General features: G+C 44.1%; 1 protein-coding gene across 1 annotated transcript in view; it reads right to left on the bottom strand.

Annotated features, from left to right (window-relative positions):
- Positions 1–15,238, bottom strand: part of LOC137324902 (testicular spindle-associated protein SHCBP1L-like) — a 42,512-nt gene extending 27,274 nt beyond the window's left edge. The window contains exons 1-4 of the mRNA XM_067989594.1: positions 14,942–15,238; positions 10,634–10,783; positions 4,765–4,979; positions 4,585–4,671 (exon numbers count right to left, since the gene is read on the bottom strand). Of these exons, the coding sequence (XP_067845695.1) occupies positions 4,585–4,671; positions 4,765–4,979; positions 10,634–10,783; positions 14,942–15,238 (749 nt within the window). The remainder of the gene's footprint in view (positions 1–4,584; positions 4,672–4,764; positions 4,980–10,633; positions 10,784–14,941) is intronic.
- Positions 15,239–25,727: the final 10,489 nt, after the last annotated feature.

The following is a 25,727-nucleotide window of genomic DNA, read 5'->3' as shown; positions in this document are numbered from 1 at the left end:
TTGGCGAGACCATGCAGACACTGCGACAACGGATGAACGGACACCGCACAACAATCACCAGACAGGAGGGTTCCCTCCCAGTCGGGGAACACTTCAGCTATCAAGGACATTCAGCCTCCGATCTTCGGGTAAGTGTTCTCCAAGGCAGCCTTCGAGACACACGACAACGCAAAATCGTTGAGCAGAAACTGATAGCCAAGTTCCGCACCCATGAGGACGGCCTCAACCGGGATCTTGGGTTCAGGTCACGCTACATGTAACCCCACTAGGGGGAAAAAAAAGTTATCTGTTTTTAATAGAACTGGCCATTCTTTGTCTCTCTCTCTCTCTGTCTGTCTGTCTTTGTAATCTGACCGCTTGCGTATTCAGTGGTCTTGGGTGTAATGTTCCCCTGACTGAACACCATGCATGCAGAGGTGTGATAACAGGCAGTTGGAAAGATTATCTGTAATCACCAGGCATTGTTCTGTGACTATATATGCGGTGCTTTTATGGAAACCTTCACACACCTGATGAAGGAGGAAAGCTCCGAAAGCTTGTGATTTTCAAATAAAACTGTTGGACTATAACCTGGTGTTGTAAGATTCCTTACATTTGTCCACCCCAGTCCATCACCGGCATCTCCACATCATGAATACTTTCAGTGAGTGATCCAAAATAACACACAATTCTTTTTCCATTTCTATGACATCTTTACACTTTTGGCTTTCGAATGGGTAAAAAGCAAAACAGATAATGGGATTCGCGAGGAGGAATAAAACAGATAAGGAAAGTGATTTTAAAGTTACAAAAAATGTTGAAACAGATAATATTTCTCAAGAAAGGTCTATACCCACAAAGTCAACTGATTTGCATTCTCTCAACAGATGCTGCCTGACCTGCCTGGTGTCTCCAGCATTTTCTGTTTTTGTTTCAGATTTCCAGCACCTATTGTATTTTGCTAGGTTAGGTGAGACGCAAAGTAAAAGTAAAGTTAAAATAACGTTTGGCCTGTGGGACATACTTGCACCAAATCCAAGTGGATTTTCTTTTTTTTTTTTAAAACTTTCCTGTAGGGCCAAGACATCTGAGCCCCACAAGGCAAGTTTAAGCATCTCCTACCCCTGGTTCCCACCCTTCTCCCCATTGCGCGGCCCTCCTGAACCTGCTCCCAACCGCTTTTACGGTTACTGCGAACATACCTTCGGGTACCGGGCAGTGGCTTCCTGCCCATCGGCTACCGGGTTTGGGTAAAAGACTGACCTTTCAGGAGTTAAAATCTCCTGGGCCTCACGTGCCAAGGTACGGATAGTTTGTCGTCTGTATTGTTCCCAATCCGCACGACTCCTGGCCTGAGTTAAAATCGGTGCTTATGATTCTGAACATTTCTGCTATTTTTTAATTTCTCACCATGCTAAAAACAAATGGTAATGGTAGGATGCATAAAAAGTAGAATATGGTATATATTGCAGGTTATCCTGACACTCTATTCTGCTGGTTAGGTTGCATCTGGAATTTTGTGTGCTGTTCTGGAACTCTCACTACAGGAAGGATGTAGCTGCGCTGGAAAAGGTACAGAGAAGAGCTACTAGAATGATTAGGGAACTAAATAATAAAATATATGAAAACAGACTCACAGAACTGGGACTCTTCTTGTTGGAGAGATGACTGAGGTGAGATATGATGGAATTAATTAAATTAATAAGGCTCAGGGTTGTAGAGGATATCAAGCATATTTGATTTGGTAGAAGAACAGAATGAGACGTGAGTATAAGCTGAAAAAGGGTAGATTCAGGTGGAACATAGAAAGCATTATTTCACTGGGAGGGTTGATTTTAGGAATAGCTTACCACAGGAGCTTGTAGGGACAGGTATCCTAGATCTCTTCAAAGTCAAACTGGACAAAAATCTTGAAGAAAAGCACATCATTCGTTACAATTGCTGGGACAGCAAGAAGGTAGACTAGATAGACCTCACAGGGCTGACTTTATTCACTTGTTAATCTAATAAACTTGTGTAACCTGGGCAGATGGGGGAGGGAAATTGTTGTTTCGCTGGATCCCCACCAACACTTCCAGGATTTCCCTTGGAAATGGTGTTGGATGTATGATCTATCTGACAAATATGGGCAGGTATATCATAATAGGATGCAAATAACGGGATGATGTTATACACAAATTAATTTACACCTTAGTGGCTATTTCAAAAAATATATATTTTTTAATGCCTCTCCAGCTGGCACTGTCCTTAGGTTAGAGTAAGGAGCGCAGGCGAGGAATTGATGGAAGCCCCACCCTACCAAAGGTCCACCCCTATTGTTGCAGATGAGGAAAATCAAGCCCACGACCTTTTCTGACCATGAGATTTTCTAGGGCCAGTTCCACTTGGGGAGTAGCCTCTTATCAGCAGCTGTGAAATTGGGCTGTTAGTCCTCAGTAGACTCGGCAATGGCCACATTAGGCTCCAAAAAATTATGTAAATTGTTGCAAAGTGGTACCACTCTGGATTTCCCTTGCTGTTTTGCAACAGAACTTGATTCGTTGAGCGCCTGTAATAAAACAGATTCTGGGGGCCCTGAAAGCTGTCTGTTGAAAAACTCCACCATTAAAAGCTCGGTTGACATTATTTGTGAGCCTTGGATTCTGAATACCGTTTTTGACTTTCTGCATTATTTATTTTTTTCTCTGCTACTTACAGCTGTTTTCCTTCAATTGAGCACTCCTTTGGTACACACCTCCCACAGCATTGTCTGTGTAGCTGCAAGCAGTGATGACCATAGCATTCTCTTGGGCCTACCAATGGCTATCCTAGATTTAAAGGATTTTTCACATCGTTCACCTGACGAAGGAGGTAGCCTCCGAAAGCTTGTGAATTTAAAATAAAATTGCTGGACTATAACTTGGTGTTGTAAAATTGTTTACAATTGTCAACCCCAGTCCATCACCGGCATCTCCACATCAGATTTAAAGGAAGAAGAGGAATTCCTGCACAGGGAGAAGAGGCTGTTGTGTTGGCACAGCAGGCGCCTGGCACCCACACGCAAGAAGCCTATAAATTACATTATGTGACCCAGGCAGACGTTTTGGGCATGTTGGAAGAGACTTGCCTTTACCATCTACAAATCAGCAGCAAAGCAGTCACAGAGTTGTGCCATCTACTGAAGCCTGACCTTCAGAGGACATCCAACTTAGGGACAGTCTTGCTGTTGCAGTTAAAGTCACCACTGAATTGAACTTTTATGCTACTGGTTAATTTCGAGCCACTACTGGTGATATTTGCAAGATTAGTTAGTCATCTGTGCACCGATACACCAAACAGGTCACTGCAGTCTTATCTGCCAGGACCTATATGTTTGTCGCTTTCTCAATGGAAAGGAGGGAACAACTGGAAAGAGCCCAGCAATTCTACCAGATGGTTGTTCACAAAAGTCCTCAATGATGGCACCCATGTTGCCATCAGGGCACCAAACAACCTATTGTTATTTATAAATCGACCCCGATTTCATTTGATCAACATGCAACAGTTGTTGAACATAATCATGAAGCAGCCATGATGCTTTCATCTTGAAACAGTCAATAGTGCCACAACCATTTTAAGGATGCAGGTCGAATGGATGGATGGCTGCTGGACCAGGGATATGTCTTTGTCCATTGATACCAGTCGGGAACCTTCACACCAAGGCTGAAAAAAGAGGCTCATGTCTCCAGCTAAATTCTTGTTGAATGTTAAATGCGCTTCCAATGTCGGGACAGTTCAGGGGCGTGGTTTTACTCTACAGCCTCGAAAAACAATTAAAGATAATTTGCGTCAGCTGTGCTTTGCACAATTTCACCACGAGGGTAGAGGAACCCAAGCAGGGAAGATGAGCCTGCACCGTAACTGTGGAAGAAGAAGACGAGAAAGGAGAAATGCCCCCGGCTGATGCACAACCAGGCATACTGGTTGATCGGTTAAAAGCAGCCCTGCACCCCTACTAGAGTAGTCGCATGGGCCTCTATATTCCACTTGCTCCATGCCAACATGTTGAATCAAATCTATGTCTATCATCTCTATATGTTTTCCATCAATATCAATAGTTGGCACTGGTTGGCTGCTGTTGCCCCTACCTGCCTCTTCTGCAGCACTCTGAGGTTGACGACTGGGAGGGACGAATGGCTCCTTATCATGAGGGGAAGTTGTCTGTCTCTCCCTCTGCCGTATCTTCATTCTTGGCATATTCCTTGCCAATGACCAGAGTTATGTGTGGGCACAGGTTCTTGGCCACCACTAAAATGAGTGAAGCTGTTATGAAAGTGCTCTCAAACCATCTCCAAGCCTCTGTAGACCAGAAGTAGAGCCTCTAGTAAAGTGGAGCCTAAAGTTTTAACAGTGCCAGAAACAGTGTTGGCGAACAAAACTGCATCAGTACTTGGGCCCTCCATGCCTAGAGGTTCCACATGCCACATTCACCCCTTGATTGGGATTTATAGATTATTTCAAAAACAAGTTAATTTCTTATTTTACTTTCATGCATGAACCATACAATACTGAGCTTTGCTCAACGCTGCATTTTTCATTGGCCTTAGTTGTTACTCTTTTGGAAACAATTTTATGGAATTGACTTACAAACGTATACGTTCCTCTATAAGTGCAGTGTAATTTTCACAGCCTTCCTCATCATCCCAATCTCTCCACAGAAAGTCATAAAAGAATCTGAAAAAGCCATTAACAAAGGTATAATTGGAGTAACAATCCATAGAAATTAAAGTGGTTACCAATGTGGAAAAGCTTATTTTTTGTATTTACCTAACATTTTCCAGAGCTTGAGCAATGCTACATACAGCTGAATCCTGATCATCTATTGGATAAACTTCCAACAATGGAACACAGTGATCTAACTCGTCCAAAACTTCCTCAACAAGTTCTCTTGGCAGATTAGCGATATTAGAAGAATATGGTTCTATAATTGATACAGTAGCTCGCAGATGAGAAGACTGGCTCTGTCGAGGCCTGCACGTAACCTACAAAGCATTACAGGCAACATAAAATGTTAGATTGCCTAGAATAAGTATGACCTTCATCATTCAATAAAAAAGTTTGTGCTCCATATATAAAGAGGATATCACCATCATCCCATAAGGGGAAAGTACTTGAGGACACAGTCGCTTCAAGAATTTTTTTATTCTGCATGGTCAGGTAATCTTCCCTCCCATCCTCAAAGCCTTTGTTTACATCATACTTTGATTTTATAGCTAGAGTAGGCTAAGTAACTGCAAGAGGATGAAAACGTAACACATTAAAGAGCAGAGTAGCTCCAAGCCATACCAGGGAAGAAAGTAAAACAAGAGGCAAACTGCAAGGAAGCTTTCCGTGTGGAGGCTGAATTCTTTCAAAGCATGAGGAAGACCACATCTAAGGCAGGCAATCTAACACTCTTCCTCATTCATTTGTTAATTCAACTTCCACTAAGATGAGTACATCAAGGTACTACTAAGCAGATGGGACTCTATGGACCTATGACTGCAGACTAGCTGAAGCTCAGCTTTACTGATGTGACCCCATATCCTCTCCATCACAAAGACCATCTACTTCCACCTCTGTAACATTGACCGTCTCCACCCTGCCTCACCGTATCCGGCTGAAACCCTCTTCCATGCTTTTGTTATCTCCAGACTCCATTATTCCACCTTCCGTAAACTTGAGCTCATCCAAGACTCTGTTGCTCGTATTCTAACCTGTATCAAGGCCTGCTGAATCATCACCGCTGTGCACACTGACTCACATTGGGTCCCAGTCCACCTACACCTCAATTCTAAAATTCTCATCCTCATGTTCAAATCCCTCCATGGCTTCGGCCTTCCCTATTTCTGTAACTTCCTCCAACCCTACAACCGCCCAAGAGCTCTGTGTTCCTCCAACTCTGGACTCTTGTACACCCCCCACTCTGCAAATAACATTAGAAGTTATAGTCCATATCCCAATTTCTAAGTTGTTGTTTGTGATGATTTTACCTGAAGTCCAATGCATAAAATGGACAACTACTGGCTGTATTGATATAAATCTTTTGTCCTGTCTATGTAAAAGGCTAATGCCCTGTGGAGATCAACTATGTGAGATTGCCTTTCAACCTCCACCTAATCAATAGCATTATCCTTGCTTGTTTGTGGATGTGTTTGTGGTTGTACAATAATTATTCCTTCTATGCTATGTGGTGAATCATCATTGTACCCAGCAACTAATGCCTGAGATAATTCCTATAATGGAGTCCTTCCTCTACATACTCCTACACCTTCGCTCTTCTCAGAAAAAGGGAAACGTGATTGAATTGGTCTCTAAAGTAGCAAATTGCTCTAAGACAACTCAATTCAATTCTTCATTCCAGGGCTCCACTAGTGCATGTTGTACAACTAAGGATGGCCCTTTTTAGGTCAGTGCCATTGCTAGGGAAGTATTAACTAGCATCTTAACAAAACTTAAAATATGTTTGGACAAGCTTTCAATGCTGAGACATAGCACTAGGATGTGATCTCTACTAAGTCCCTAAGGGGAAGCTGCTTAATAATGCCCTACTCATTATTTGCATAGTACCCTGAGAGAACAGTTGTCTCGGTTATCCAGCCTTTGAAGGGATCATAGCTTTTGAAATTTCCTATATTTAGTTTGTAAATGGAAAACCACAAGAGTCTGTGGTAGGCTGTACTATCAATAATTTCTCAGTGGTAACACAGAAACCAGTGTCGTCTGATGGGCCTAGACAAGACTAGTGCAAACTGGCGTAAGTTCTACCCATTGTCCCTGTCCACGTATAGGAGGAAGAAATGGAAACCAAGCAACATTTATATAGTGGATAAATCCACCAAATACAGAATGAAATCCTCTTTCAGTTAAAAGTACTTAGCAATATATATTCTAAGCTGGGAGGCTACGCAGGAATTCTAATCATCAAAAGAAATTCCCTGTGGCAAAGAAATCTCAGCCCTCTGAATAAAGACATTTTTCTTGACCTCTCTCCTCAATCTCTTACAATCCTCATCACTGATTTCCTAAGCAGAAGAAATAGCCTTTGTTATTCACCCTATCAAAACCATTCATAATTTTAAAAAATCTCTTGGCTTTTTCTGCTTTAGTGGAAATAGTCCCAGGATATCAAGTCTCCCTATATAGCTAATTTCCCATCACTGGCAGCATTCTGGTGAATCTACACTCTGCGGTCTTATGGCTTGAATATCCTTTCTATAATGGGGCACCTGAAACTGCACAGTATTCTGTGACCTAACCATTGCTTCGTAATACTTTATAATTATTTCTTTACTCTCATAGTCTATGCCCCTATTTGTAATACTCAAAACTCTATTGTCGTTTTTTATTGCTTTTTCTACATGCACTTGCACTTTCAAGGAATTATGCATTTGAATCTCTAGGCCTCTCCATTCACTTGCATCCTTCAGCGTCTTTTCATTGAGCATATAGTTCCAGTCCTTATTTTTCCTCCCAAAAATGTATTACGTCACATTAAATTGCATCGGCCAACTGTCTGCCCATTCCTTTAGTCTGTGCATGTCCTCCTGAATCCTTTATAGTGCTCCTCGTTGTTGCCAAATCCCTTATTTTTATGTCATCAGCAAATTTTGATATTCTCCCAGCTCCTGGAGGGAAGATAGCTGTGTAGGGTAAGGAGACAATAAGTAATCACACCACCAGCTCTGTTAACTGATCTCACTGACTAGTAAGGCATTGTTCTAACTCCTGCTGTAGATCTAAATATGGGAGTGGGAAAGCTTCCTTCCCCAGATTCCTTGAGACCGGAAGTCTTGAATTATTTGCACCTGCTGAGGTACTTAGAATAGCCAGATAAACTGGTCAAACTGCTTATTTATTTGAATGTACAATCCATCTTTCCCACACCAACACAAAATGTGCCATTTAGAAAAGATGATGGGGGGCAAGCAAGAGGAAGTGGAGTGATGACATTTCATTAACAGAAAGCCTACCCACTTTCTTTATCCACCTAATCCCATCTCCCACATCAGCTTTCTATCACTAAAGCCTCCTCTTTTGTTGGCTATGGGTCACTTCATTAATCTAGGCATCCAGCCAAACCACATCCTTAAAGGCTGAGAGGTTTCTAAACCATTTAGACACTACTTATTGTAGCAGACTAAAGCAGGCTCCATGCAAACATTACAAGAAACCATTTTTGCCTGCTTTTTTGTGTCAGTCAGCTTTTCTATCTCTTTCATTTCTATGGATCTTTTCACCATATCTGTTTTGTTTTTCTTTCCTATTTTTCTTGCAAGTCACCTTCTGTTGCATTTTGGGATTTTCAACCATTTGACCACAGAAGAGATTGGTATCATTTGTATTATTACTTTTGAGTTAAATCTAGCTCACAAAGAATTAAACTCTGACGGCAGCCAGAGTATGGAGGGGGTGTGTATTAAAACTAGATGAACCAGCTTGTGGAATGTTTCTACTTGTCTACTACTTCCAACTGAAACAACAGGAGTCATCTGATTCATCCCAGACTCATTACATCGAGATAGACCCAACCACTTGGGAAACAGCAGGTGGTAAATTCCAGCAGACGTCAACAAGGGCGGCGGTAGCCGAATTAATTGGCCCAGACAGAGAGGGGGTCAGAGGTTGAACTTCTGGCTACTTGTCTAGCTAGGGACAAAAGGACAGAAATGTATGATCTGGAGTCAGATTTGTGTAAAATCTGTTAAGGGAGACAAGGGACGTATGTATTTCCCCTGTTAAAGATAGGAATGGTCAGATTCAGAGAAAGGGCTGACCAGAAAGAGTAAATGTTTAGCCTGCTAACAGGGAGACTGTGACACATTTGTTATTTTCTATACTATAAGGAGGTTTACTGAAATTAAGTCAAAGTTAGGTGAAATTTATAATAACTGTTAGTCTGTATGCTCAATTACTGACTATGAAATAAAGCAGCTTGACAATTTGCATCTAGCAGTATTTCACTAAAGTGTTAATTAGCCTGCCTACCAGAAGATTGGAGAAGCAAATGTATTCAGATATGAGTCCATGGTATCCACTTCATATAATACATTGAAATTTCCTTCAATTAAATATTGGGAAGACCAAAGCCATTGTCTTCAGTCCCCGCCGCAAACTTTGTTCCCTAGCCACCAACTCCATCCCTCTCCCTGGCCACTATCTGAGGCTGAACCAGACTTTTTGCAACCTTGGCGTCCTATTTGATCCTGAGCTGAGCTTCTGACCCCATATCTTCTCCATCACCAAGACCGCCTACTTTCACCTGCATAACATCGCCCGTCTCCGCCCCGCCTCAGTTCATCTGCTACTGAAACCTTCATCCATGCCTTTGTCGTTGTTGTTATGGCATGTGTCATGTTATTGTATGACAAGATATTGGGGAGTAACAGTTAACTCCTGATCCAGGATTCGCTTACGGGAGAGATTAGTGACACTGAACCCAACAGAATATCTAGAGCATACCCGAAGTTCATAACACCGTTCTCTCACTGAAGTTGGGACCTGTACAATCCACTTTCCTTCAGTAGTATGTTGAGCCATCACTGACTTCCTATAAGAAAATCACTTTCCACTCTGCCAACAAAAACTCACAAGTGCCCTGCACTTAGTATAAGGGCATAAGAAAATCCTGAATTACATTCAGGCCATCAGGCCCACTCCATCAAAAGTCCCTGTATGATTATTCTATCTAAGACTTTCCTCCCGTACGACATCTTGATCCCATATATTAAAGAACATTAATATTCTTCCCCGATGTCCAATGGAAAAAACACAAGCAATGCTGTCAAACGTCTTGACACCAAATCAACTACTTTTCACATATCTTGTCTGAGGCTTGTGAATTTTGTACTTGTATATTTTGTTCTTGAGTCTATAAACTGAATGAATTCCTATAAACTTTCCTGTCCTCCCCAATTTTTTCTGTACTTTCTCCTTGCAGCTCAGAAATAAAGCTGGAAAACAGAATCAGTCAGGTAATTTCCAACCTTCTCCCTGTCTGCGTTGCCTCCAATCAAATATTGTTGATACAACAGTTCTTAAATATGACTGCCCCGGTACCAAGCCAGATAGACCAGGAAAGTTCCCAGATTCTATTTTTTGTCAGTGCTAAGTCAGCCAAGGCAGTGGTAAGGACACAACATTTGGCCTGAGTGCCCCTGGCTAGGGCATAAAAAACAATGCTGGGAACCCTGCTCATTATAATTATTCAGTAATCACTGCTGCAAAGTTTGTATGTGTGGGTGTCAGTTGACAACAGAATATGGTGCTGTTCCGATTCCTCCCCCCGTCATGTGACCATTATCCAGGATCACACATGTATTGCCTAGGAAAGTATGACCAAGTGGGTGAAAGAGTAAAGGGATGACAGCAGCCATATTTGAATCACATCAGAGAAAGAGGGTGGAGGGGGGAAAAGTGATTGGCCTTAATTTGTTTTTCTTCATGTAATGAGGGTGGTAGCTTTTCTCAATATTAAGTGCCAGTGATAGAGTTAGCACAGGGACTGAAGGCAGGCGATCATATTTCTTCCCTTTTTGCTCTCAGGCAAACCTATTAAAGGACTGATAAAATTTTACAGAAATAGCTTTAGAATTCACTGTGATTTCAATGCAATTTGTAGTGAACAAATATTGTCAGTTTAGAAAATGTAACCTACCTCAACCAAAACACCAACATATGGTATAGATCCTTCATCATACTTTACAAAGAAAAGCTCGGGATTTGTTTTCCACACTCCTAACCATGTACTTCTTGCACGTAGCTTTTCAGTAAGGTACTTGCTCATAGCTTCATCTGCTTCTTCTGCCTTTATAGAAATGAATTTAATATTTTAAAATAGTTTTATTCCACATAAATGACAGGCAACTGATATATTCAATCCATTTAACAAGTATGTCCTGCAATTCAATCAAAACTGTTGCACTACAGGATTTTACAATTTGTTAAATTTTTCAATTTGCTTTGTATTTTTTCAATTTTCATCTCTATGGCAGCACTCCATTATCTCATTCAAGTTACCATTTTTCAGGTGTAAGCTGTTCGTAGATTACTCAATCACTGAGGAAATCACAACTGAGCCAGATCCTGCCTTCACTGGACCTCCACTCTCGTACTTTCTAGCAGGATGGAGCTGGACCTTAGAGGTGAGAATCCAAGCTGATCTCTTTCCCTCCATAGCTCAGGTGCTAAGACCAATAGTAACACTCCAACTGCAGTCCCAGTTGAGATCGACTAATTCAGCACAGACAGGGATCAAACCTGAGATTTTCTGGTTTTCATGGCTTAATACTACGCACGGAGCAGTAATTTTACCCCAATTCTTCAGGGGATATTCAGACTAGTTTTTAAAGTAGTGCAGTATTTTTATGGTGACGATCAAGTACAGATATTCTGTAGATCAGTCTGTGGGCATACTCCCCAGTAATGTTCTTATATTTTAATTGCAATGTCATGAAATACTATTAAAGTGAATGTAGCTGCATTGATAGAGAGATGATTGGAGGACAGAAGGCAAACAGTAAGAGTAAACTGAATTGGTGGGATGTGAATAATGTACCCTAAAGTTCTGTACTGGGATCTCTTATGTTTTCAATTTATATAATTAGGACATAGGAACAAGAACAATTATATTGAAGTTTGCTGATGATATGAAATAAAGGGGCATAGTAAACTTTGAGAAAGATTGTAGAGGACAGGTTAGCAGAGTGCAAGAGGTCAGGCTGCAAGACGAGCAATCCTGACTGAAGGTTCGGAGCAGTTTTGCAGATGAGGTTTGCAAATGCAGGGTCCCAGAAGATGCAGTTCAATGTAGAGATATGTAAAGTAGCACATTTTGGGCAAAAAGAAGTGATAAGAATCATATCATTTAGAGTATACTTCCATCAGTGTGAAAAGACAGCAATCTAAGGGTGCAGATAGATAGATCTTTAAAGGCAAGGTTCCAGGTAGAAAAAGCCATAAAAGGGCAAATGAAATTCTGGGATTTATACATAGAGGCATTGAATATAAAAGCAGTGATGTTGAACTTGTACAAGACACTGATTCCGTCAGAGTTGGGGTATTACGTATATTATAGGAAGGATATTAAGTCATGGAAAAGGTACAGTGAAGATTCATTAAAAAGAGATACTGGTTGGCATTCGGTGACCACAAGTGGCTATTGAGATAGAAAAGCCCACAAAAAGGCAAATGAGATTTTGTTTTTTTAAAGGGAAACTGGATAAATATTTGAAAAGGGTATGAGGAAAAGGAAGGGAAATGTAAGTCCATCAGATAGCTCCAGTTGAAAAGCTGACACCAGCACAGGCACAATGGGCCAAATTGCTTCCTTCTATCCTGTAATTTTTATGATTCTATGAAATCTTGTTTATATACCATAAAAATATCTCAGTGTGATATTTCCTTCAAGACCACTTGAAATGTAGGCATCTGCTGCAACAGCAGGCATCAAACCACATTTCTGGGTATCACTCCACCTCTGTGTGAACAAATGTACATAGTAAAATGCAGATTTTAACTTTAAAAGAAAAATGGATGCACAAAATGCTGATACTTTTGAGAACTTCCATGGTGTTAATCTACCTCAAAGCACAGACAACCTGCCTCCCCCCAAATACACCTTCCCTTCCTCCCTGATTTCTGCCATATATTGAAGATGTCTGCAAAGCTATATTTACAAAAAGGCAGAGCTGATGAAGGAATAGAAAGTAACAAATATTAGCGTAATTTGTTCAATCGCCACGTAGAAATAAATAAGCCACCATCCAAACAGGGAAATCACTGCGCTATTATCATTTAAGAATTTAGCACCCTACATAAACCCGCTGAGTATTAGGCTTCATTTTGGAAGCAGCCCTCAGTTCAAAATTGCTTGAAATCTGAACTTTACATGACATATTGTGATGTTCAATAAAATGCAGGTTATTGTACCGTGAATATCTGTTCACTATTAAACACCAACGAATGCTTACACTGACAAGCAGTAGTAGAAAATAATGGCTACATGGAGTGATTTCAATGGCACTAATTTCAATGCATTCAGATTTGCCATGAACTATAATATCAAATCTTGAGCAATTTACAACTGTCAGGTGAAATCACTCCCATATACCGACCCATTGTTTTAAATAGCACATACATAGTGCTTATGAGGACACTTTTATTCTACTTTGGGTCTCATCTTTTTTAGTGACAGCAAATGCCGTGCTAGAAATAAAACAAGAAAATGCTGGAAATACATAGAAAGTCAGTCAAAAGCTATAAAAGACAGGTTATGACATCATAACTTGTCTTTTCTCACCTGCTGACTGATCTGTGTATTTCCAGCATGTTCTGCCTTTATTTCAGATTTCCAGCATTTGCAGTTTGTTTTATTTATCTTGATAGTGTCTAAAAGCGATTGGTGTTTCATGTAATTGATGGCTTTTAAATTTTCAAAGTAATGATTGTCAAATACTACTTTGATGTGGAGATGCCGGTGATGGACTGGGGTTGACAATTGTAAACAATTTTACAACACCAAGTTATAGTCCAGCAATTTTATTTTAAATTCACAAGCTTTCGGAGATTCTCTCCTTCCTCAGGTAAATGTTCAGGATCTCCTTGAAGCCTCAAGGAGATCCTGAACATTTACCTGAGGAAGGAGAGAATCTCCGAAAGCTTGTGAATTTAAAATAAAATTGCTGGACTATAACTTGGTGTTGTAAAATTGTTTACAAATACTACTTTATCAATGAACAATCCAGTTAATTACAGGGAGATAAAACACTAAGTATAGATTATTATTGATTGGAACATGGCTTTTGGATTAAAGGCAGATTCCACACATAAAAACAATGGGGTGAATTTCTGCGGAGGTACTCCCGTTTGTCCACCGTAACTTCAGTGAAAGCACAGTGGAAACCCCAGGAAAACAGCATAAATGTTTATTCTGTTTTTCTGGGATATCAGCGTCTCTTCCGCCAAAGTTATGGCAGACAAGCGGGAGAGCACCCACAGAAATTCACCCCCATTATGGGGGGGGGGGAGGTGGGCATAGCATGAACATGTCCTCATACATGCCAAATGCCTGTGTTTTACATGGAGAGTCAACATTTCTGATTTAAGTGTCCTGTTGATTCAGTTGCTCCCTGCTTCTGCCTTCTCGCCTCACCCCTATCTGAAGCTGCTGTTCTGGAAAGTGAAACTTTGCTACAAGCTGTGAGCGGGAATTCTTGATCTCATGATAGTTTATCCAGAAAATAACTTCAGGGAGGGGGGTTGAGTCCCAGTGTAAACTATTGAGGTAGCAGAGGAGTGCTAGTGTGAGCGGAAGCAAGAAGGGAAGAAGAGGGCTAGCGTGAACTGGTAGAGGGAACAGGGGTGCAAGTGAACTGGGGGGGGGGAGGGGGGGAAGTGTGGAGAAAAGTGTACCCATGCCATTCTGACAGCAACAATTTAGCAACAGGCACACCAATACATATTCACAATAGCTCATAATTTATCCACATGTAATGAGGGAAAATCCCTACACGTTTTGTGACAATCTTCTGTATCCAAGTGACAGAATGTTGGGAAAAAGTACAGGCTATGTTATGATAAGGCCCACTGCACTTTCAGTGTAAATACATGTCACAGGCCTATTATGTGGGACTGTTCCTGGCTTGTTTCAGGGCTGTGTCTACATTTTTAGAACAATTCGTCAGCTTTTACACTTTTTCTGGTAGGCATGTAAGTGCACTTTACGCTCACAAGCAAATCAGATGGGGCCGAGCAAAAGTCCAAAGTTACAATCATCCCTCCATGGCCTGCTCGCTCCTCCAGCCTCACATCCCTTCCTGCAACCTTTGGTCCTGGACTCTGGCCTGTGCATCCCACCTCTTTTGCCCTAACGGGGGCAATTTTCAGTCGACTCGGCCCTACTCTTTAAACCCCTCCCAATTACGGGAATTCCCTCTCCCGCCAGGGCTACTTTATGCTCTAATACCTTGCACGAAGCTAAAATCTGATCACAGTACAGGTTCATCCTGCTCTCCGGGGTGAACTTGACGGTTGACACGTAAACCGGCGGCAGAGCGTGCGCTTCTTCTAACTCCTCGGACTCTGTCGGTCTACGTTTCATCTCCCGCTGAGCCGCTCTCACAGGCCGAGGAGACGAAGTCAGGGGTCGAACACAACTGGCCCCACTACTTTCTCCTGCGCTCTTATCGTCCAAGTCAATTTCCGCCGAGTGACTCATTTGTGCTTCGCAAGCAATATCCCTCTCGGAAGAGCACGACGCCATGACCGCGCTCGCCCGTTGCTCTCGGCCCAGCCAACTGCCCACAGGATCGCGCGGCGCAGAAAGGGAAAGGAGCAAAGGCGCGTGAGGGGTGGGTCGCAACCGGCGTGTGAGCACGTTGTGCAGTAGGGCAAACAATAACGAAGCGTTTGACGCCCAACGGCATAAAGAGACGAGACAATGGGCACGTGCCAGAGCGCAGAAGCAAACGTGGGTTATGAGGGCGGGAGCGGCGGTTGAAAGGCTCGCACGTGACAGGCTCTGGTTTTAAATTGACGCGCGCGTGCAATACGGCACCAGACGGTGAATGAGTTTTTGTGGTAGATGCAATGTTTGTGCAGTGCTCGGCTGGTTGCAAGTGCTGTATTTGAAGTATTTTGTTTTTTTGCATTTTGGTTTCTTAATCTTTGATTTCTTATTTTGCGCTGAAGCAAAAAATAACTCAGAGCTACTGGAGAGCGCTTGGTCCCTTGAACCCAGTACATCTTCCATCTTTATGCCTCGACGGCAAGGAGTTTATTCAGCCTACCCTTATCCAAGGGAAGACGACATAATTTGTAAGGCTGTGTCCAAGGGCGATTTTTGCCATCCGAATGTTACGTGCTGTGTTGGAATGATGGGTTATCGGCTGTAAATAATTAAATGTCTCAACAAAGCTGGATATGGTGGGCATTTTGATGAAGCGGCCATGGCCGCGGTGATCCATGTAGCACTGCTGCTTTGTTTCATAAATTGTTTGAAACTTTATCTCACCAGACTTTGCTTGCTGAAGTGATGGTGGTGGTAATTGCCATCAGCATCCCTTGATTGCGGGGGGGGGGGGGAGTGGATATATATGGGGTGAAATTGGTCTTGGCCATTAGCGCAAAACGGGCGATAACGACTCGGCAGCCTCCTGCACCCGGTTTTCTTTTCCATTGACTTTCCATTTACTTTCCTGCTGCATTGGGCGCTGATATCTGATTTCTTCTGAGCTGAATTACATTTCTTCAGTGATTTCTGGGCTTTACAATGACCTCCACTTTGTTGCAGCCATTACTGGGCTGGTTCTGATCGACTCCAGCTGGCTCCCATGCTGCTGAATGACACTGTCTACTCACTTCTCCCGAGCTCTGCTCTAATCCACTCCCTTCAGAACCTCTCCATCATAGAAAATTTACAGCACAGAAGGAGGCCATTTGGTCCATCCTGTCAGCGCTGGCTGAGAAACGAGCCACCCAGCCTAATTCCACTTTCCCACATTTGGTCCATGGCCCTGCAGGTCACGGCTCTTCAGGTGCACATCCAGGTATTTTTTTAATGAGTTGAGGGTTTTTATCAACCTCTCAGGCAGTGAGTTCCAGACCCCCACCACCCTCTGGGTGATTTTTTTTCCTCATTTCTGCTCTAATCCTTCTATCAATCACTTTAAATCTATGCCCCCCCCCCCCTCTGCTAAGGGAAATAGGTCCTTCCTATCCACTCTATCTGGGCCCCTCATAATTTTGTACACCTCAATCAAATCACCCCTCCGCCTCCTCTGTTCCAAGGAAAACAACCCCAGCCTATCCAATCTGTCATCAGAGCTAAAATTCTCCAGTCCTGGCAACATCCTCGTAAATCTTCTCTGCATCCTCTCTGGTGCCATTACATCCTTCCTGTAATGTGGTGACCAGAACTGTGTGCAGTACTCAAGCTGTGGTCTAACTAGTGTTTTATACAGTTCCAGCATGACATCCCTGCTTTTATATTCTATGCCTTGGCTAATAAAGGAAAGCATTCCATATGCCTTCTTAACCACCTTATCTACTTATCCTGCTACCTTCAGGGATCTGTGGACATGCACTCCAAGGTCCCTCACTTCCTCTACACCTCAGTATCTTCCCATTTATTGTGTATTCCTTTGCCTTGTTTGCTCTCCCCAAATGCATACCTTGCTGGAATAGGTTGGAACAGGTCCTCGAGATCCTGTTACTGCCCCAATCTTGTTTGCTATTTGCCGATGTATAGCATTTCCTTAGACCACTGTCCTCATCTAGACTGATCCATTGGATTTACCCTAAATCCTCCCCATGCTTCCCAATCTTCGATGCTCTTGGTTGCTGGGTTTCACTCCTACTGCTTCACACTCCTCTGTGGTTCTACCAGATCAGCTGGTGTCACTATTAGCACACGAAGCCACTGAGCACCTCTGCTGGATCTCGGGATCAGCTGGCTTCTAGTAAACTCCCTAAATCCATTGCACGACTTCCACCGAGGCCTGGCAACTTCTGTGTCCACCCATCTCCACTACTGACTCCAAACCCGGACATTGGTCAGTGGCTGCTCCAAGCTGACCCCTTGCTATCTACAAATGGTCTGAATCCTACCACAGCCAAACTACTGTCAGACTTTAACTCTGGACTGTTTCATAGTGTCTACCTGCTGCTCTCGGTTTGCAAGACATGTCTTACCTAATCTCTGCCATGCCTATATAATCCAGAATTCCTTTTGCACTCATTTACTTGTACATTTTGGTTTGTGTTCCAGGCCCAAGCCCGCTACTTCTAACGCCCTTTTATTGGCCTCTCTTAGGTGTTCATTCTTCTCTCCTCCACTTCCCATCTTCTCCGCAGCCTGCCATGCCACCTTTCATCTCTCCCTTCTCGTGTATTTTGCTGTCTCCCCCGCCCCCAGCATCTCCACCGTGATCCGCACCCCAATCTATCATAACTTCTCAGCCTTCTCTACTGCTGCTGTCCCAAACTTGAATTTCCCTTGAAGAAGCCCACGGCTTCCAACTAGGCCTCTCTTGGCATTCTCCAAGAGGCCTATCATGGCACCCATTACTGATCTGAAGGAGGTAGCGACCCCAATTGTTCCATCCTCCAGTATCGCCAACCATTCCGCCCTGTGCTTCCTTTGGTGACTAATCTCAAGCAAACTCCTTTCTGCCCCTCCCACACACTAACCCCACTGCTGCTTGTACTCTGACAGCAGATCAACAATCTCTCCTCATCCCTTTCCAGAATATCTCCTCACTTGTGAAAAACTCTTGCCATTCACAACCTTATTGTGAATGATCGTATTGACATCTGGCTTTGACTGAAACTTGGCTTGTGGATTGCAGCACCTTGTCCCTTAGCATAGCCTCCTACCTGGCTATACTTTCCACCATCTGCCCCACCATAATAGTTGAGGTGTTGGCATGGCCGTTATCACCAATTCACACCTTGGCCTCTCCCTTTTCTCCTCTGGCACCATCTCTTTCGAGCACCTCACCCTGTTCCACACCTCCTGCCTCTCCTTTAAATACTCAATGTCAACCACTCTCCCTAAGCCCCACCCCAAGTTTCGCTCAGAAATCTCCTTTCTTTCCTTTGCCTCTGCACTGAATGACTCCTCATCTTTGGTGATTTTAATTTTCATCTTGGCTCCCCTTGCCCTCTCTCCTCCGAATGCAACACCCTACTGCCCTCTGATGCACTTCCTCCACAATAAAATCTTCTACCCATATTCTTGGCCACCACTTTGACTTCACCATCTCCTGTGGCCTTTCCACTCTTGTGGTGTCAATCACTGACTAGGCTTTCTCGAATCCCTTCCTCAAATCCCTCACCACCTATATCTCCCAAATCCTTCAACTCCACTTCCTTCTGCTTTGGCCTCTGGGCAAAGTTCTCAGCAAGTTCCTTACAACTGAACTCTTAAACTCCTAACTTCTTAACCATCCACCTGCAATCCCCTTATCCCCAGTAAAACTTTCACTCTCTCCAATCCTTGTCATTCCTCCTGATGCGTCCCCCATCTTTACTCTCTCAATTCCAGGCGTGCAATCTTAAGCATACCCAGTTCACAATTGACTTTGTCATCCATTGTTAGGTTTGGCTTAACCACTTCAAGCTCTTATGGGCCACACTCCTCTAACAAAATCTTCCCACTTCTCTAGGATCAACCTGGATGACAAAGATTTCTTTATCAGACTCCTCTTCTGTATTACCAACTAACTCCTTAATCCCTTCGCTTCATCTCTAACAAGTGCAAGAAGTTCGTCGATTTCTTTGTCACCAAGAAAGAGATAATCCATTCAACTGCCCCTGCTGCTTCTCTTTCATCTCCTTTTCCAACCAGCTAAACTATCTCCAGTCCACCTCCCATTCTAGTCCTGAACCTTTGTCTGCTTCTAGTTTCTCTTCCCTCTTCCCCCCATGCCCTCTTCAAGCTTATCCTGTTCAGGAGACCTACCTCCTGGTCCCTTGACCCCATTCCTACTAAACACATGATCCCCATTTAACCAATATTGTAAATGGTTCCCTCTCCTCAGATTTCCTCCCTTTCAAAACTGCCATAATCAACCCCCTCTCAAAAACTCCACCCTCAACCTTGACTGAAACTGGATATCCTCACTGAAACCGTACAAACTTTTGATCAAGCAGCATCCAGCCTTGGTCTTCAGGTCAGCTGGAACAAGACGAAAGTGTAATCGCTAGGACGTGATATCATTCCAGCTACCTTTATAATAGATGACAATCCATCCAAGACAGTGGAATCATTGATTCAATTCACTTATTTAGTTAGCATAATTTCCTCCAATGGGGACTGTTTTCATGATTGCTGTAGCACTTGCGAGCTCTGCAATTAACTCTATCCCATATATGGAGATCAAACATAAATCGCAATCTCAATGTACAGCTCTACAACGCATTAATAATATCAATATTTAAATGTGGGTCCGCACCAAAGTAATGAATAGGTGAATTGATGGATTCGATTTCAGATCACTTTGTGCACCTCTAATGTTTAAGCCTCAGAACAAAATCTTAAATGAGACTATATCCAATCTGACTAATCAACCACCACTGTCCCAGCTGGTTTATCATTACCAACTTCTCTGGTATGGACACCTCCGGGTAAATTTTAACATATCAGCGGCATCTCAGCAGTGTGTGGGGTGGGGGGCGGGGGGGTCAATGCACGCATGGGAAACCCGTAAAAAATTTTCAGTCCGTTTCTTGAGTGATCACGAATTAATTGAAGGCCCTTAATTTGGCTTCCGGGTTTTATGTATGCAGGCTGCACAGTGGGCGCACTGCGCATCTGAATGATGTGCTGAGACCTGGATTATTTAAAGGGCTATTGCCACCATGAGACTTGAGGGAGAAAGGAGTAATTTAAGGAGATGGACCAGCAGAGGAGGAGGCCAGCACCCAGATTCAGTGACTCCTCGCTGGAGTTGCTGTTAGCCGGTGTGAGGAGCACAAGGGTAACTTTTTACCTGGCAGACAGGAGGAAGCACCCTGTCTCTGACACCAAGAAGGTCTGACTCGAGGTGGCAGAGGAGGTGACCAGCAGGACCACCATTGTCCGGATGTGGATGCAGTGCAGGAAGCGCTTCAATGACGTAACCAGGTCAGGAAAAGTGAGCACAGTTACTGATTCACCTGCATTCTGCGGTGCATATTACCCCCCTCACACTCTGCCCTGCGAAGCCTACTCCATCACATCACTCCTCACATCCACTTAAGGCTCAGTGTCAAGTTACCTTCACTTTCTGTGCACTTCTTCACCTCCCCATTTGTGCACCCATCACTCCCACTCACCCCAGTCCTGATGCAGTGTGATCAATCTGTATGATAGTCACCCTCTGATGCATCTCTTTCATTGTCAGCCTGACCCAGAGCAAAGCATCCATCAGGTGACCTCGTCACCCTCACTCACTCATATGCCTGCACTTTCTCCCCTTGTAGGAGAAGAGAGTACAAAATGCAAGGGAGAGGACTCTGACTGGAGGGGGGCCTCCACAAATAGTGGCACTTACAGAGGCGGAGGAGGAGGCGTTAGAAATCAGCCGAATGGTGGGGTGCCTGGCCGTCGGGGATGCTGAGACTGGCACCCCGCAAACGTCTGGTGACAGAACTTTAACATCCCTCACACACAACATGAATTGATGTTATCAGTGATTGACCTGTTGCACACCTCAGTATGCTAATTGCAACATTATTTCTGCGATGATTCTTAATATTGTTGTATGTTCTCTTCTGGGGCCTTCAAGGAATGACGACGTGGACGAGGGCGATTCCTCAAAGGAGCTCCATGCCTCTGGGGGCGCAGCATCACATTATAGTGAGCCATGCACCAGCGCAGGTACTCATACCTCGGTGGGTCTATTAGAGAGGTAGTTGGGTTGTCACCTGGTGAGTCACCACACACAAGTGAGCACAAGCAGACACTGATGGCAGGGGCAGCTATGGAGAGTTCGGATCAGTGGGCGCACTCCTCTGCAAGCTCTGCTCAGCTGGGCACAGATGCTGAACCCCGGAGGCCATCCTTGAAAAGAAGAAAGATAGAGGTACAGATGCACCTTTGCGACATACAGGAAGACTTGCCACGCTTGGTCTCCACATTAGTCCAGAGAATGGAGGAGTCCATATCCACCATTAGTGAACTGGTGGCGCAGGTAGGTGCGGCAATGTCTGCGATGGAGGGAATGGCAGCCTCCATTGTGCTTCCTGCACGGCTCTCAAATGAGTCAATTCAGGCCCTGGCAACGGCCATGTGGACTCAGGGTGAACAATATTCAGCCACCTTAAACGAGCAAGCAGGAACATTAGCACTGGCCTTACAAGGCATCACACATGCCCTCCAAACTGTTGTCCAACAGTGTGGTAGGAGTAATGTGGCCCTGGCGCAGGAGAGGGATGATGGTGAAAGGGGACATGGAAGTGGGGACTCCATTCAAAGCACCCCACGTCTCACCCTGTGCCCCCCCCCCCCACCCCCTCAACCAGTACCCGCAATGCTGCCTCCTCTCCAGATGGTCGAGTCTGCCTTTGCATAGGTGCAGGTGGAGCAGTCTTTGGCAGGGCCCTCATAGGCTCCAAAACCCAGAGGTCATGGGCCGAAAGCATCTAAGCAGTCAGGGCATGAATCTGAGCAATCTGCCACTACCTCTGCTGCAGCCACAGGGGATGTACCACATAGAAGCTGTGGGAAGAGGAAATCTAAGGTTTTGTAATCACGAAGGGTATACACAAGGGTGTCTGACAGAATGTTATGTTTTCCATTTATATTTGTTTTTTGTTAAACGCACATTAAATGTTATAATTCTCACGAACCACTGCCACGTCTTGCCCATTCTTGAGTCCCTTTTGTAAAAGCGCCCTTCTCTGTGCTTCATCATGAACGGCATGACTTGATGCCACCCATTGGGCGCATTTACAGTGGGTGTATGTGCGGTTGTAGGATTTTTTGTGCTACCTGGGGGGTGGGAGGGGGGCTGGTATTGGTGGTGGTGGTGGTTGTTCCAGGTACTTGACTGTCTTCACTTTGCAGATCTCCCTATGAGAATCTATCAAATATGAGTGACTCCCTGGCATCACGAGAGCCAGGTGAGCCGCTGCTCTGCTGATGGTTTGCCCATCGTCATCCTCCTCCTCCTCTTCTTCGTCTTCTTCAATGTTGATGGCAGGTGCTGCTACTTCATAAGCGCATGGGACCTCATCCATCTGTAAACCTCTCTGTTGAGCGATGTGTAGGACGCAACACACGACTATTATTCTGCACACCCTTGCCGGTGAGTATTGAAGGGATCCCCAGATCAATCCAGGCACCTGAAGCGCATCTTCAGCATTCCTATGGCTTGTTGAGTGACAGACCTGGTGGTGATGTGACTGTCATTGTATTGCTGCTGTGCCTCACTGGTGGGGTTTCTCACAGGTGTCATGAGCCATGTATACAGAAGGTATCTCTTGTCTCCAAGGAGCCAGCCCTTAAGTCTGCCTTGTGCGTGGAAGAGGGCCGGGATGTTGGATTCATGCAAAATGAAGGAATCATGGCAGCTGCCAGGGAATTTGGCACACACGTGCAGAAACCTTTTCCGGTGGTTACAAACCAGCTGTGCATTGATGGAGTGATATCTCTTTCGGTTGATGAACAGTCCTGGCTCATGTGCAGGTCCTCAGATTGCTATGTGTGTGCAATCAATTTTGCCCTGTACATGTGGGAAGCCAGCCAGAGATTGGAAACCCACTCCCCTCTCAGTCTGGCTGATGTTGTCGATGGGTAAGTTGATGTAGTCGGATGCCCTGGCAAACAAGCCACTCATGACCTGTCGTATACACTTACGTATAGACGACTGAGAGATCCTGGTGATGTCACTGGTGGCACCCTAAAAGAATCCGGAGGCAAAGAAATTAAGGGCAGTGGTGACTTCAACTGCGACGGGCAATGCCTGGCCACTAGGCCCAGCCGGGAGCAGCTTTGCACAAAGGAGCTTGCAGATGTCTACAACCACATCGCTGCTCAATCTGAGCCTTCGAAGGCACTGCTGTTCAGCGAGGTCCAGGAAGCTCAGCCTTTGCCTGTAGACCCTCACACGTGGGTAGTGCCTCCTGTGACCTCGGCCCCTTCTTTGGTCCCCTCTCTGCTTTTCTGCAGGTCCTTGTGACGCACCTTGTGAAGCTGCAACTCCCAGAACCGTGCCTGCCGTGGATGTTGATGTGCCTCCTCCTCAGATATACTGCTGAATAAATCCATTGCGCCCTTCTCCCATCCTGATGGTGTCCGTTTGAGGGGGTCCAAAGCGTAAATAAATATGTGTGTTCACACACAGAATTCCTGTTTTCAAAGAAATCTCAGTCTAAATACAAAGAACTCCCAACCAAAGGTTTAACTGAGAGAACTGATTGCCCTGCTGCAAAAACTCACCTTTTCTTCACATGTCAATCGCTTGTTTATAGGTCCAAATGGCTGACGGCTGCAACTCATCTGCGTTTCCATGCTGTCTTTTAGAGGCCACGGGAGACATGTTCAAGTAGAGTTAATTCGTTTGTCTGCCTCAATGCACTAAAATTTAATTCCCTTAACTACTTCAAATACCTTAATTGCACTTTTAAATGTCATCCCGCCTGCTTTAAGTGCCGGCGGGACATCCGGGTTCCAGAAGCACGCACGCATCCATTTGCATCTGGGTCAAACGTGGGAGTTGGCCAGGATTCGTTCCTGCTCCCAAATTCAAAAATTTTCACTGCCCCCCTACCCACCCCATTCTTTGGGGTTAAAATTTACCCCGTCATGCGCCACCCGAGTCTGACCCTGCCACAGCATTCACCACCAACATGGATGAGGCCATGAGGCAGACTCAGAACAGATGGGATGACAACATAAAAGTGCTCCTTAACAGCATAGGCTTTACTGCCGATAAAGCACAAATGAGAGCCCTGAACCATATCGGCTGGAAGGAGCTTGTAGCGGCAATGTCCTCTTATGAATAAGCCCCTAGATGACGACAATAAAGATCACCTATTTCCACTTCTGTCATATTGCCTGCTTTGAAGACTTTGAGGATAATGTGGAAGATGAATATAGTTTCTAATTTATACAGCTTTAAGGATCTACTATAATAGTGATTAGTGTTTGAGCCAAAGATAAGAGCATCATGTGATATGGTGAGGTTATTTTATTCAAATTACTATATATATAGTACAGAGTTTCTTAAACAAATCTATGCATTTGTTACCCCTAGACTTGACTATTCCAGTGCTCTCCTGGCCGGCACCCCACCTTCCACCCTCCATAAACTTAAGCTTATCCAAAACTCTGCTGCTCGTATCCTAACTCACACCAAGTCCCATTCACTCATCACCCCATGTTCCCTGTCCTCCATTGGCTTCAGGTTCGGCAACAGCTCGATTTTAAAATTCTAATCCTTGTTTTCAAATCCCTTCCTGACCTTGACCCTCCCTATCTCTGTAACCTCCTCCATCCTACAACTCGCAGAGATCGCTGCGCTCCTCCAATTCTGGCCTCTTGCACATCCCTGATTTTAATCGCTCCACCATTAGCGGCCATGCCTTCAGCTGTCTAGGCCCTAAGCTCTGGAATTCCCTCCCTAAACTTGTCTGCCTCTCTATCTCTCTCTCCTCCTTTAAGACGCTCCTTAAGACCTACCTCTTTGACCAAGCTTTTGGTCACTTGTCCGAATATCTCCTTATGTGGCCCGGTGTCAAATTTTGTTTGATAACGCTCCTGTGAACCGCCTTGGGATGTTTTATTATGTTAAAGCCGCTATATAAATTTAAGTTGTTGTTGAGATAAATGTCTGAGGAAATGGTTACAAATTAGATGCGCTTTTAGAATCTGGTTAGACTATACTTCTTGCCTACTACTATTATAACTTTCAGTATAAACCACATTGCTGATTAGTTGTAGGGTATGTATTTTTAAAGCTAAAGATTTTTTTCTCTCTCATGGAGGAGCTGACTTGCTAGAGCACAGTTCAACAGTCACTTGCCACCGTCAGGCTTCTTCCCCGAGTGACCATTCTTCATATGTGAGCCTAGACAGTAAATGTTGGAAGGCTATTCACCATGGAGGGCAGCCGTATCCTTTTCTCGCCTAACATTCACAAATATACATTTGGCAGCATGCAAAACTGATTAATGATCAGGAGCAGGAACTCCAGCAAACTTTTTTGTTCTCCTCAAGAGTTCAGAGGCATTGAAACTAGTTCTAATGCACCTATTGCAGCCCTGGA

Source organism: Heptranchias perlo, chromosome 9 (assembly GCF_035084215.1).
Source record: "Heptranchias perlo isolate sHepPer1 chromosome 9, sHepPer1.hap1, whole genome shotgun sequence".
NCBI lineage: Eukaryota > Metazoa > Chordata > Chondrichthyes > Hexanchiformes > Hexanchidae > Heptranchias > Heptranchias perlo.
Note: the sequence above shows the minus strand (reverse complement) of the source record. Positions and strands in the feature narration are given on the sequence as shown.